At 43.4% G+C, this 14,793-nt stretch overlaps 1 protein-coding gene across 2 annotated transcripts in view; it reads left to right on the forward strand.

Moving 5' to 3' along the window:
- Window positions 1-14,793, forward strand: part of LOC119168266 (poly(A) RNA polymerase GLD2) — a 147,599-nt gene that overhangs the window by 101,460 nt on the left and 31,346 nt on the right. For both annotated transcript variants that reach the window (XM_037419673.2, XM_075890986.1), the window contains one exon: window positions 13,659-13,722. In XM_037419673.2, the coding sequence (XP_037275570.1) occupies window positions 13,659-13,722 (64 nt within the window). The remainder of the gene's footprint in view (window positions 1-13,658; window positions 13,723-14,793) is intronic.

Consider the following 14,793-nt stretch of genomic DNA (forward strand, 5'->3'; position numbering starts at 1 on the left):
CAGCACTACAAAGCATGGACAGACGATCATGAGAACACACTAGAGTGCATGGTGTGCATTGGTGTACGATGTACACGACACGCTGTGCGAAATAGAGCTAAGCGGTCTCATGCAGTCATGTATTGTGACGAAACATATATGAATAGAGCTCGTAAATGAATACATATGGCTGTGAGTGTGATTCTCCTGTATGTAGGGATGTAAAATGTGCACGAAAAGGAAAGAAAAGGCAATCTAAATTGGTTACTACATGCTGAATAGGTCGATGTCTGAGTACAGCCACGGCGTTTCGTATATGCGGAGCTCCAAGCGTGGCCAGCGCAGCTAGACGCATGTCGTCTCAAGGCCGCAATCAGATCGCTGCAGACACTCGTGTACGCACAGCGTTTAGGTGCACTTACGACATATGTGCACAACGTTACTAGAACCAGGTCAGTTTCGCAGCTCCCTGTAGGCGCGTGCTCTTCGAAGTGGCCTGGCCGACGCAAAAACTAGTGGTGCTGTTGTGCCATCTTGCTTCAAGCCGCGCGCGTCTTCTGCTGCACCGCGAATGATCTGCGTTGTAGCAGCTCCAGCCAGTCGCAAGAGCCAAGATTCGCCATTGACACTTGTGCAGTATACTCAACTACTTAAAAAACCTATATTTGTGAAATATTTGCTCCATAATCACCACTAAAATTCGGGAACCTTTTCTAATTGGGGACCGTATTTTTTATTTATATTTTACTCACTTATTTTTCCAAAATCATGTCTAATCATGTCTTACTTACAGTGCCCAAGAGAAGCACCTCTTGGGCACTGTAAGTAAGACATGATTAGAAAAATAAACTGCTCTAAAGACGAGACACAAGAATCGAAGTCCACAGGACGAGTTGTTTGTCCGCGATCATTCTTGTATTCTGGTGACTCGTCTTAAAACGCAGTTTATTTTTCTAATCAGCTGGGCATCTTTCCAGTGTTCATCGGCATGTAAAATTTCCCAACTAAATGGGCACTGTGCTATCACGGAAACACTAGAAATCCAGTTGGCTTGTTGTTACTTTTTTTTTTTGAACGTGTAGCTATCTTTGTCGGGAGAGAATTCTCTCGTGAGAGTAATTAGAGAGTGCTGTTGTCATCCTTCTCTCATGAGAAAGATGGCTAAAATATTACCCATCTCAACTGCATACATTTTTGCTTGGTTATTACCCAGCACTCGTTACTTCAGCGATATCATAAACGACAGCTTTCGCAATGGAGGAAACTCAGCCAGGCTTAAGAGCCAAGATCTCCTCATTTTGTTCTTTTTTTGCGGCAGCCGCATGCGCAAACATCTTTGAGAGGTTGTGAACCTTTTGTATTCTGGTTTTCACCACCTTTGCAGGTTCACAATGGTCGCCGTAGGCACAAGCAGAGAAAGCAAGTGGACCACTTTGTAAACACTGTGCAGTGTTCATAATGAAGAGTATCAATTGTGGGCACACCTCGGCTGGTGGTATGCGTTCACAGATGTTCAGTCTGTCTACGTATACTTCTCAAATGGGCGACAGTGGTCAGAGTGCGCAATGGCTGCTTGTGCAATTTGTTGTAGCCGTTAAATGTGTAGCTGCCAGCTCGTTCAACAATAAAAGTTTTTTCTACTAGCAGTCCTCTTGGCACAGGAGTTCTGCAATGTAAAACACCGCATGTCATCGCTTACATGGCGTCATCGATTAATTCTTGACGACAAGACGCGGAAGGCAACGAGATCTTCATCACTTATTTGAATGCGAACGGTGTAGCTGACGTCTGAGACGTCGGGTGATGCATCGTAGCAAGAATCACTCAACGGACTCCATGACAGCCCTATTTCATTTTCTGGCATGAAATAATCCCAGCATGTTTTTTTTTTGCGGCCTGCTTGTTCTTTTCATCACTTGTGGCTTCAAAATGCGCTTGGAAGATCAGGAAAAAGGCGAGGCAATGCACCTGGCACCCCTTTTCCTCGAGGTAGAAATAATTCATTTTCATTTATAATGTGCTTATAATATTTTACAATATCATCCACCTAAAAATGTTTCTCACATACCTTGTACTTGTGATTGAGCCGCCTTTTCTCGTGGCTCAGCATCTGTTTCCACTTTTAATACGACAACATGTAAGAGGTCATTTCGCAGAAATTCTGACGTTGACGTAGTTGGTTGTGAGTGAAAAATCATCTTGGTCGTGACTGAGAAATTGAGAAATATTCAAATTAAATGAAAATTAAAAACGATAGGTCAAAGGGGGGGGGGGTGATCTAACCCGAGGCGTTTGCGCAGCAAGCGGGTGTTCTACCACACAGCTTCGTGCCTGTTCTTTTATAAAATTTTTATTTCAAAATTACAAAATTTATCTTTATAGAAACCACACTGGTCCACTCCATCATTGTAAAGGTTTATAAATAGTTCATTTTCACTAACTCATCAAACACCTCCATACAATCTGAACGTTTGACATATCTCGCGCACATGTGTTACACATTCAGGAAAGTGTCCCATGCTGACTTTGCTTTAGGATCTATAAGCCTCATGGTGTTATCCAGAGACTGTAAAGGACCCAGTAACAATATCATATCATATGAAACACTACCCTAATTCTGTGTTTATAGATAACGTATTCCATGAGGTGTTATCGGAATATCTTTCTTCAAGGTTCTTTGTAACACATCTTGAAAGAATATTGGAACAGAAGTCAATGACGGCGTGTTCACTCGTTCCTGGATTTTCACACAGAGTGCAGATTGTGTCCAAGCAGGGGCGTAGCCAGGGGGTGGCACTCTGGGCTCATACCCCCCCATCCCCCCTCCCGAAATTTTCTTCGCCATGGCATAAAGAGCAAGAAATGACCATTTACCTTGGTGCCCTCCCCAAAATGAAGGATATTCATGCGTTCATGGTATAAATATGCCATGGTATAAATATGTTTAGAAATGCAGCGAAAGTAACTTTCATGCTTTACAAACACACGCAGCCTTTATAGGTGCTTCACAGTACAACATGAATTGTTGCAGTAATAACATGTGGTATAAGCATACATTGCCATCAGGTGTCAGAACATGAGATTATTGGAATGGCTTGATGGTTTAAAAAAAAGCCGGTCACCCACTACAAGAGGCACACACAATACTGCGTCTATTCCCTCAAGGCCACATAATGAGTGCATAGAAAGTTCAAAAAGATTTCATGCACTAAGAGTTTGAAGCACACACTTGGTACAGGACATCGCTGTCGCGTTCAACTTTTATAGGTGAATGTTAAAGGTTTTCCAATTTTTAAACTCATGGGATTCTCGGGGTGGTTCAAAGAAAGGGTGTTCGATGTCATTTCTTTTGACACTTTTGCAGCCCGGCGCAAAACTAGAAAACACTGTTTATTGGCGTCACTCGTCACAAGTTGGAACTTTTTCATAAGAGATGACAGTTCACTAAATAATGGCGCGAAGAAGCAAGCGAGTGCCGAAAACGTGATGTGTCTGAGCGGCAACACGTGCGTCGCGACGCGCGGCACAGCATGTGCAGCAAAGCGGAACAGCAGAGCCATTAGTTCACGCGTCAGCCGCTTGTGCCGGCGCGTGCGGAACGGCAAAACTGATCTGGTTTTAGTAACGTTGATACGTGCATGCGCAACCAGCGGAGCACGTACCGCGCGTGCTCGGGCAGCGTACGTGTGGTTTGGGCTTAAGGAGTCATGCTCATAAACTTTCTTTGCTACTATAACTTCTGCTTCGCGTTTAGATAACTGACATTGCAGAAACCGCTTCGGCGATTGCAGTGATCATTGTCCCTTTAGCCAGCGTTCATCTGAGTTATGCGACGTTGTGTCCAAAAGATACTATTTGTTAGTTTCACTTAGGCTCTCAGCAATGGATGCGATACCAACAGTCTGTTTGCACTTAGAGTACAAGAAGTTTAGAACAGCCGTCTTTAATGCCTGCTGAGGTAGCACGAGGGCCAGTGATTACACCCAAGGTTCATAACAGTGCCCCCCCCCCCCCCCCCCTTCTCCTCGCGCTCCTAGTTCCTTCCTGCTTTTTGAAGATGAGTGGCGCGTTCTCTCTGTTTTAGTCACAATAGATTGCAGGCCTGGCACACCGGGTGATGCTATCGCATCTGCACTTCGTGCAAAGGTGGTAGGTCGGCTCTTTTATTGCGATAGCAATTACATGGACAGTCTCGGCTGGTTTTTTGCTGTTGCTGCCGCCGTCGTCATACCGTTTATGTATACGTATGTATATATATGAAAACTCAAGAAAGAAAAAAAAAACTGCTCGTATTCGGCACATAGCTCGTCAGGGTGCGCCGCCACATGCTTATCTCTCGAGCATACTTAGCCTAGCGAATGTGTGTGGTGGGGCGGGGGGGGGGGGGTTATTGCTTGTGCGCACACGCTTATACTTCAGTGAGGAGAACCGTGTGCCTTCAACTTTCACTGGAACGATTGTGTTGAGCCCGGCAATTAACACAAAGGTCACATCGCTGGCTGCACAGGCACCGTTAGCGAAAAGAGCACGTTTTTCATACACAGCGAAGTATAACAACAGTTACACTTGTTAGTTTGCACTCATCTGTACTTGTGACTACGTTTCGTGTGTTGCTTTTGTTTAAACCGCGCATTAAGTGACAAGTTGTAAACCTTGTCAGTTCCCTCTCGTTCAGTGTATATTCTTTTCGTTCGCCATTTGTGCTTAAGCAGCGCTGCACGTTTCGGTCTGCTTGTCGTTCTGAGCATTGCATTCCAAGTTGTTGCTATCACACTCATTGCTTCGCCCTTGCGCTGGATCTGACTTTTTATTTCTGCTTTAGCGGTGTTCGTCACCCCTACCAATGCGCTTTTGTCCTCTTGTAAAACACACGATGCGGGGGGGGATGTTATCGATTGGGATATTACACAAAACATGACGGCGACGGCCAGTGGCATAGCCAGGTGGAGGGGGGGAACATTTGGAACTGCCCCTCCTCCTCCCCCCAAAATATTTTTTATTTCATGGCATATTATAGCTCATTATTTTGTGTCTTTAGTGTTTTACGTGCAGCGTTTATCTACCACATATACTGATAACTACATAGGTGTATGGAATGGCATTTCATGAAGTACAATTTTAATAAACCAGTATTCTGTTTATTTGCTACAAAAATAATCACTAAACAAGTTTTTTAGGATGGGTAACATAATGATCCCATTTTTTTTTGCATCAACTAAAATAGGGAGTGATCCTGCGATGACTGGCTTCGGGAAATTTAGAATGAATGGAAATATCTCTAGCTTTTCATAGGAGACAAGAGCCCGCAAATAATTATTCATGCCCTTGAATGTAAATGCAACTTGCTTCTCCTCCAGGATGTGAAGTTAGCTGCTCTAGATTGCTCCATATTGGAAAATTTTGCTGCTCCAAAATGGAAAATTTTACGGCTCCAAAGTGCTCCAAAATGGTAAATTTCGCTGCTTCAAAGTGCTCCAAAATGAAAATTTTGCTGCTCCAAAAAATTACTCCAAGTTAGAAGACCTCGGTGGCAGCATTCGAATCGTCATTTCAAGTGTAATGATAATGCTTTTTGAGTTAATGCATTAAGAAGTAAATAGAAGCTAACATCAAGAAGCTAACAGCTACTACCTTAGCAATGTCTGCGCTACACTTAGGAAAATATTGCAATAAAAATCCATCGCAGTTCTAGAGATTACTCCGGTATCATTTATGCCCTCATTGTCTATTCTTGGTGGCCAATTCTCTTCAAATCAGGAAGCTTTAGCAAATGCCTTTATTACTTGCTTCAAATCTGTTTTTTTTTCTACCACTAATGGCATTATTCTTTCATTGTCGCGTGTGGCAAACCACCCGCTCTTTCTAATTTTGAATTGAGTTCCTCTGAAGTGCATAACCTAATACTATTTTGAAGTTACGATACACTCTGGCCCGGACCGTGTGCCAAACATATTTTAAAGTGGTACTCAGTATTTATTCAAGTATTCGTTTTAGTTTGGAGCATTGATGAGTGGAATCGGTAACCTCAAAACAGAGTCGAATGTTCCAATCTACAAAGTTTTGAAAAGGCTTTATTAGAATATTTGTGAATGATTTGTATTGCTTTAGCATTTGTTCGCCCTTCAATCATATTGTTGGTTACCCGTTGCCTAAACATGTTCAATGTACTATATCACTTCAAATGTTGTTTTTTTCTTTTTTTTAGCGACGTATACCAGATGTATTCGAACCTGTTATTTTACAAATGTCAGGGAGCTGTACGGGATGTTTTCTAATATAATTTCATGTTTTGTTTTCTTATTTGGATATGTTGTGCAATTCTTGAGTGTTTTATGTTAAAATTGTTTTAGCATGTACTACGTTTCTACATGAGAGTTATGTAACCCCAACTCTTGTCTTGGCTTATGTGCTGACACTATGAATAAAATAAAAATAAAAAATATGCAAATTATTTCTAATATTTCAAAAAGTAAATCTCTGCAACAATTCCCCAACTGCGAAAATCAGCAAACGTCGTGCTCTTAAGTTCGGAAACAAGCGAAAAGCAAATCATAGGCCTATTAATTTTATCGCGAGCACTGGCAGACAACCAAATGATGAAGAAGTGCCAGCAAGCACGAGAAGAGAAATGGGGTTCTCCAAGTATTAGCAAAGTCTCAATGGCCTCATACCTGCAAATAAAGTCTCTTTTAACTACCTCGACAGATTTTGGTACTTCTAAGGCTGCTCATTTCCATATACGAGAGGCTAAAGACAAATAATGATGAGCTGAACAAGATCTACGTTGAATTGGAAAGTCTTATCTCAGACGAGGACTTCAAAGCCAAGCAGAACACAATTTTGGAATACGAGAACAACGCGACGCGAATCCTGGCCGAGCTCCTAAGCAGGCAGAAACGCATTTCAAGACACAAGCAGAAGATGGATCGGTGACGGCTACCCATACGATCGCTACTCCACCACCTTACAGGACAGGAGCCAAGCTATCGAAGCTCATGATTGCGCCCTTTTCTGGAGATGTGTTTAAATGGATGGAGTTCTCAGAGCAGTTTGCCCTGCTTATTCATAACAATGCCACCCTGAAAATTACGGAAAAATTCCTATATTTGCGGCAGTTTTTGAAGGGAGACGTTGCTTCAGTGGTGGCTGGTCTTCCGATGACGGAAACAAGGACGCTGTAGACATTCTACAGAAGCGCTTTGATGACAAGACGCTCCAGGAGCAAGAATATTTTGCAAGATTGCGTCATTGGACTCCTGTTCGTGCATTTGGTGACACAAGAGCCCTCCGACAACTCTATTGACCAAGTGCTCGTCAACATTCGAGGGGTAAAGTCACTGGGTGTACAGCGGGCTTCATTTTCGCCAGTGCTCTGTGACATTATACTTAGAGCAGTGCCCCGAGATGTCATGGTCCTACATTATCGTACCTATGCTACACAAGGGGCTACGGACCACGTTGCTTATCCTTCGGGGCTTGATTGTTTACTGAACTTCATTTCAATTGAACTAGAGAGCCTCAAGAGAAGTGATTGCAAGTATAGAGGCGGACGAGACAGCGGTGGTCAACATCCTTCAAGCCGGCCAGCCTGTAGTCACAGGTGGGACCTCCCAACTTCATCTCTTCTGCTGACGAACTGCGCTGGAGCTTTTGAAGGTGAAAGAAAGTTTTGTGTGTTCTGCACATCGAAGCAGCACTCCACGGAAGCGTGTCTGACAGAAATGTCCTTGACTCAGAAGAAACAAGTACTGTCGAACAATGAACGTCGCTTCACGTGTACAACGAAAGGCCACAGGGCATGTGACTGCAAACGAAGTCTCTTGCTTGAGGTGCAAAGGCCAACATGCCTCAAGCATGTGTGATCCACGGAGGATTACTCGGACCTCACACCAAAACATCACCAAAGACCATGTGAGGAAGCCGAATCGACACACAACTAAAAAGAAAAGCGCAAGGAAGTCGGAACGAAGGAAGACATCAGCAGTTATGGTCAAGAGGAGGCGAGCTCTCCTAGCTATACGACTCAGAACAAAACCTCTGAAGATCATGGTTCGACTGCGCTTATTACCATGACATCTGCCACCTCAGAAGAGACCGACAAGAAGCCTGCATTTTATGATAACAGCAAGCGACTCATACATGAGAAAGATACTGCACTATGTCAAGCTGAAGTTCATAGGAACATGGAGCAGGCAGCAATGCCGGAAGCCAGGTTGACCGAGTTGCTATCATTGTTGCATGAGGAGAGAATTAACTGTGAATGGGAACAGAGCGATAATGTGACCAAGATAACAAAACTTGAATTTTTGCTTTTCGAAAAGCGGCGAAACCGCGAAAAATTGGAATATCAACTTAAGAATTCATGCAGAAAGCTGCTCAGGCAGACGTGGTAGTGCAGGGCGAGTTGCAAGAACAGCAGTTGAATTAGGAATTGTACGAGGTGCGAAAGCTGTTGACTGTAGCAGAATAGAAGCTACGACAAGCAGATTTTTTTTTTTTCAAAATTCAAGAAACAAGTTGCTATTCTCACTAGCTTTTGAATCGTGATTGCAAGCCCCTCCCCCACCCGCACCGCGCCGCCGCTGATCCGATAGACCCCGCTCCGTTGAACGCCGCCGCCGTTGACACGCGGCCGCAGAAGGTGAAAAAACACTGGCGCGCTACCGCCGGCAATCTTGGTACCGGCGCACAGGTCTGCCTGTGACTCGATTCGAGCATGTGTTTTTCATCGTTTCTTCTGGCGCTGTGGAATGCACCAATATCGTTGCGCAAGTGGCAACACCGAAATCGAAGCTGTTATAGTTTCAATTCACTCGACAAACTACCTTCATTTCATGCTATGGCGACACACTTACACTATTCTTGTGATGAGAAGTCTCCTCGTGTCTCGCGATGTGACAGCTAAGACTGTTCGCTTTCGATTGTGTGATTACAGTTCTGTAGACGCAACAAGCAGCGTGCAATATTCAGGTGGTGGTAGCCAGGCCATACGAGTGAATGCTAACAACAGTAAAATACCCTTTTTATATTTTCTCAGGAGAAATAATTGCTGTTTCCAAATCATGTGGTATTTTCAGAACAATGAACACGGCACTTAGTCTGCGAAGGAGTCCATGGTACACCAGCATCTAAAGGCGGAAACGCATGCCGTGTGTTTAGTGAGTCAAAGGTGCAACATGCGGCAGGTGCCGGCGTTGTCATAGAACGCATCTTGCATGTAAGTTCTGAAATGACCCCGCCCAAAGCATATTTATGCATCTTACACAGTGTGACCATGGGAGCGTCTGCTGCCCGACGCTTATGGTTCGTAGTAATAATCTAACGGCACTGTTAAAAAGAGCAGTAGTGAGGTTGTGTGTGTAAGGCACCGTGAGGTGACACTTCCTGTATGTCTTTATGAGACGCACGCTGTGATTGGCAGTGGTCTTTGATGTCAGCAGGCAAATGAATTGTGAAAGAAAATGTTTCTCCTCGTCGTCTGCTCGAGTTTTGAACTTTGAGGACTTATAAATTCATCTTTGGTACACCAATTTTCATCAATGGTGTTGCATTTGTCTCAGCAATCATTGCTACATGGGTTTTGATGCTAAATAAGGCTGTTGTAAGACTGTTACAGGGCCCCGTCAAGGGCGCGGTCACGACCGCTGGCATGTGTGCTATCTGGGCAAGCATCAGTGCTCTTTCAACACCAAAAACTATCTGAAAAGAGCACTTCTCCATAAAGCGTTCATATTTGCTTACAGCAGCGTTTTGTTGGTGTTCCGTTATATTGGATGCAAAAGAGTTGGCTGCCAGCCTTACTTCGTATAACATTACAATTTGTTTGTACATTTAATGCAACATCGTGTTGTTGCCAGAGCTAATTGGCTTATTGCGAAAACTTGGGCCCCTCGAACTCGCAGCGCGGTGCAAGACAGAAGTGCGTTACGCATCTGCCTCCGGAGATTATAGATAAAGAACTTGCTTTCGGGGGAATCGGTGCCTTAGTTTGCTGAACATTTCATAACTGGCCCTATACTAGGTACATGAAAGAGAGGGGAGGAACGAGGCAGATGGGTGCCAAACTACCGAATGTTTATTGCGAGTGCATGCTAAAAAACAGGTAAGCTTCCACCCATGTGCACTGGCGTGAAAGAGTTACCACAGACATGTCATCACATGAGCAGTTTAATAAAGGACTACTCAGATTGATAGGGGACGATAGATGTGTCATCGACACAAGCCGACCCATTACTTTTAATATAATATGCCTGTAGCAGTTTCCTAGCTGTTTGGTCTCTGCTTTTACTGATAATCCTAGCTTTTTCAAAACGTGCCACACACGAGCATGATCTGACATTCACAAGAAGATGCACACCATCACTCTTACCAATACTATTGGCATGCTCCGTGAGGTGTTCGTTCATGCACCGTCTTGTTCTTCCAATGTACGACTTGCCACAGCACAGGGAAACTTAATAAACAATACCTTCGGCACACCGCCGGAAAGGTTTCACGTACCTCTTTTGGCACCCTCGCTGCTTAGCATGAGAGTTTCATGGGTACAAGTGCGCCAGTTCATTTGGGGTCTAAAACGCAACAGGAATTGAAAACCTAGTGGCCACCATCTTGAGGTTATGGCTCGGCTTGTGCAGATAAGGCACTTCTCGAGGGAAAGGGAGCGTGCTAAACCACCACGCACACACATTTAGTCATGTTGTGTCTTTTTTCAGGGGTAGGCCTTCTAGCCTCAACTTGGGGGCGCTGTGCCGCGCATGTTTCGACGCCTTTTTAGTAAACACCTGTCGCGCGGCAGGTGTTTCAAGCAAAAGCTTCAAGCAAAGTCTTCGTCTTCAACAATCTAGTGTATCTCATCTCAGTAGTTCTTCCCCGTGCGTAGGACTGAAGTTCCTGTCAAAATGTTCACAAACAAATCGAGTGGCCATGTTCTGCACTCTTTCAAGTTTCACTGTGTCGCATATTGTAGAGGGGTCCCGAACGACACACGCATAGTCGAGAATGGAACACACATACATTTTATAAAGCGATTCTTTAGTTGACAAATGAAAGTTCTTCGCATTACGATGAATGTTATAAGAAGTTAGGCTGGCAGCAAATCTTTTGGATCTGACATTGCGCAACTTCTACAAAACACTGGTGTGAGCAAATACGGCTGCTCCAGGGAGAGGTGCTCTTTCCACACAGTCGCTTTGTGTTGAAAGTACATTGATACTGGCCGAGATAGCAGACGCACCAGTGATCAAGACCGTACCCTGTTAACCAAATTTCACCGTTGCTAATGTAGTTACCCCCCCCCCCCCCTTATTTTTCATGTACATTCAAGACGGGTGGATTCCTGTCTGTTTGAGCATTCAATGGCAGTTCAAACACGCAAGAGGATGTTATCTTATGTGCCCGGCAGGAGATAGAGATGAGCCAGTTCATTTTTATCACTAATTCAGCAGCGCTCGCGCCCTTTTACCTTCTCGTAAAAGTTATGATGCGAGGGGGCCTGTTACCAATTTGGACTTGTTGTAGGACCTGGCGGCAACGGCAAAAACCTACTAAGAGTATTCATATAATTTCTATCGCAATAATAACGTAGTTTTGTACCGCTAAGTTAGTGTTGTGATCTGGCATTGCCTTGAGTACTTCATTTGTTTACTTTGTGTGTTTATTTTCTGAATTTTCATGCCCAACCTGCATATAATGAAATCTTCTTTATAATGAAAATTTATGAGAATTTTTCAATTTCATTATATCCAGTTTTAACTGAATCGTCCTGCATTGTCTTTAATATTTAATCGCTGCAGCACAGTTTGTGTCCACAAATGAAGCAGACCAGACAAGGTAATCAAATTGGTGGACTCAAGAAGGCTGGCTTTTCTCAGGCAGTCTTGCATGCCATTGCTGAATCTTTGCTACGAAAGCTGAATACCTAGGGAAGATCATTTGAGAGAAAGGGAGCGTGCTGTTAAAAAGAGCATGCTGTTAATAACATGCTGGTGCGGCAGGTGGTGCCTTATTTGCATAAGCTGAGTCGTAGCCTTAGGGTGGTAGCCACTAGGTTTGCAATTCCTGTTGTGTTTTCCGTGCAAAATAAACTGTGCACTTGTGCCCATGAATCTGTTATGCTAAGCAGCAAGGGTGCCTAAAGAGGTACATGAAACCTTTCCGGCAGTGTGCCGAAAGTGTTCTTTATTAAATTTATCTTAGCTGTGGCAAGGTGCACATTGGACAAATGAGACAGCGTATTAACGATTGTCTCACGGAGCATGCCAATAGTATTGGCAAGAGTCATGGTGTGCATCTTCCTGCACAAGTCAGGTGATGCTCGTGTGCGCCAGGTTTTGAGCGAGCTAGGATTATCATCAAAAGCAGAGACCAAATAGCTAGGCAACTGCTACAGGCGTATTACTGTATTTACTCGCGTAATCAACGCCCTTTTTCCATAAAAAATTGGAGCAAAGTTGAGGGGTGCGTTTATTACCCTGGGTAAATTTTATGAAAACTTCTGCACAAGAAATGCGGTAATGAACAAGAAACAAGAAATGCAGTCATGCAAAAAAAAGTTAGTTCACTTAGTTTTTTGCAATTTGCATACGCGTAAACAGTTTGAAAACGGCTTCTTTGTTGCACTTTACTCATCTTTGGTGGTTGGTGGCGCTATCTTCTGCAAGCTGTACCCGGGCCGCCCGCGCACGCCATAAAAGCGTTTTACGACCATCTTTTTTCGTAATCATTTAATGGCAACAGTGATATCTTCTGTGATCTCGAGGGGCTGGCAAAAGCATGCGCTACGATGCTACAACGCACTTTGCTAGGTTCGCGGCAACCTTGCACAATGACCGGGATGACTCCGTTAACATTGTAGCAAGTAACCAAAATTGCAGCTAGCTATACCTGAAGTGTCAAAACAAACCGTCGACAAAATACCCCCGCCACCTCGCTTCTACATAAGAAGTTCCTCTACGCGCCAGTAACTAGCGGAGCGAGAATTGGGTGTGCTATCAAGTTGCAGAAATCGTCACAGTCTTCTGTTGCAAAGTGATTATGGCCTATTGGTGCTGTGTTGGTAATACATTATAACACCTTTATAAGAGACATGTACCTGGGAGCATTTACTGTCTTTTCGATAAGGTGTTGCTTATGTATGTGCATTTTCTTATGTGCATGTGCATTTTCTTATGAACCTTTATTTCATTGTGGGCACACTAGTGTCTCCTATGCCTACATCACTGTTTTTCGTAAAGGGGTGCAACTTAGCTCTCTGTAGTACGTTGGCTGCTGTTGATGTTCAAAGCCAGAGAAAAACAAAAGAACATGCTACATTAAATCTGTTCCTCTCAACTGAGTTGCACAAAAAATTGATGTATAAAAGGAAGACATTCGGACACAGCGCAACACTTGGACAGTGCACTGTGTCCATGTGTCTTCGTTTTGTACTTCAATTTTTCGTGCAACTCAGTTAAGATAAATTATCAACTCAACTTCATTCTGAGTGCATTGTGACCTATTTTTGTCTACAAAATAGCGACCAAGAGGTGTTTAACATCATGGCAAGCTGGTTTGGGAACTTGCAAGTTATCTTTCCTCATAGCAAATTTTCTGGTTTCTCATGGTGGGGGTGGATTTGTAATACATAAGAAAAGCTTATACGAGAGAAATTTTTCTGTGTTGCATTCTCACCACCTGTGCAGGTTGATCAGAAGCGACAAGCAAAAGCGATCCTGACACGTGTGGCCCGCCTCTTGACCAAGACAGGTAGTACACGTGCAGTAGCCACATTTGTATCGTATGAGTCACCACAATTCATGCATGTAAACACTGTTTCGATCTGGTAGCATTTAGAAATTTGCAATTGTTGCCTTTTAAGGTTCCAACTGTTTGTCCTGGATTCTGTCTTGTTGTCTGAAGAATAAAATGAAAGAGCACCGACCAAAATGAAAAAGTTTGCAAACTAGAGCTGTGTGAATATCTGAAATTTCGAATATGTTTCTAACAGCGTTTGTTATTCGACTCGACTTGCACTAGAATTTTCACTATGCAAACTTCCCGATGAGAAATACAGTCAACGTCAAATTGGCAGTGGCCTCTTCAGATTTTCAATATGCTTTTTTCAACTACACTTGAATTGTGACAAAGCTGCCTTTCAGGCTCTGCTACAGTTGTAAATGAATTCAAGAAAACACTGGTTCCAACATGGAGATGATAGATGTGGTGGGGCTCAGTTAATATTGTCTTGCACCTGAAATTCGGGCGTAAAAAATTGGATGATGAAACTATTTAGCATGCAAAATTTTATATTTTGAACTCCGGACTTGAGGGAGCATACCCTTGTCCACCACGTCAGTGGAGCTTCCACAGAAGTTGAAGGAAATAGCATCTATATGCCTTTCATGTGTAAAGTGTTTTCAGCAACAATTTAGTCACACCAAGTCAGGTACATTAATACAATTCGGCCTCTGCATCATCTAGCTTTCGGTTAGACAAATATGAAGCACCACCCCTCTAGTTGAAGATATTGCTGCTACCTTATAAGAACATGCTTAGGAATCCTTCCCAACATTTTTTCCTGCAAATTTGCTTCGAAGTATTAGAAAAATATGAGATGAATATTCGAAGATACTCCATTCACTTTCACACTTCAGCCATTGAATTCGTTCCGCACTCAAAATTTTACTGTTAAATCAGCTCTATTCAAAACAATTATTAAAAGTAGACATTCCAACTACCGTAAGGTAGTCTTAGCTTTCATTTCGCTCTTTATGTTTCTTCCCGACGAGGCGATGCTTCATCAAACCATTGATAGTCTTGTTGTCTGTGGCTCGATGT

This window comes from Rhipicephalus microplus, chromosome 3, assembly GCF_043290135.1.
Source record: "Rhipicephalus microplus isolate Deutch F79 chromosome 3, USDA_Rmic, whole genome shotgun sequence".
In the NCBI taxonomy this organism is placed as follows: Eukaryota; Metazoa; Arthropoda; class Arachnida; order Ixodida; family Ixodidae; genus Rhipicephalus; species Rhipicephalus microplus.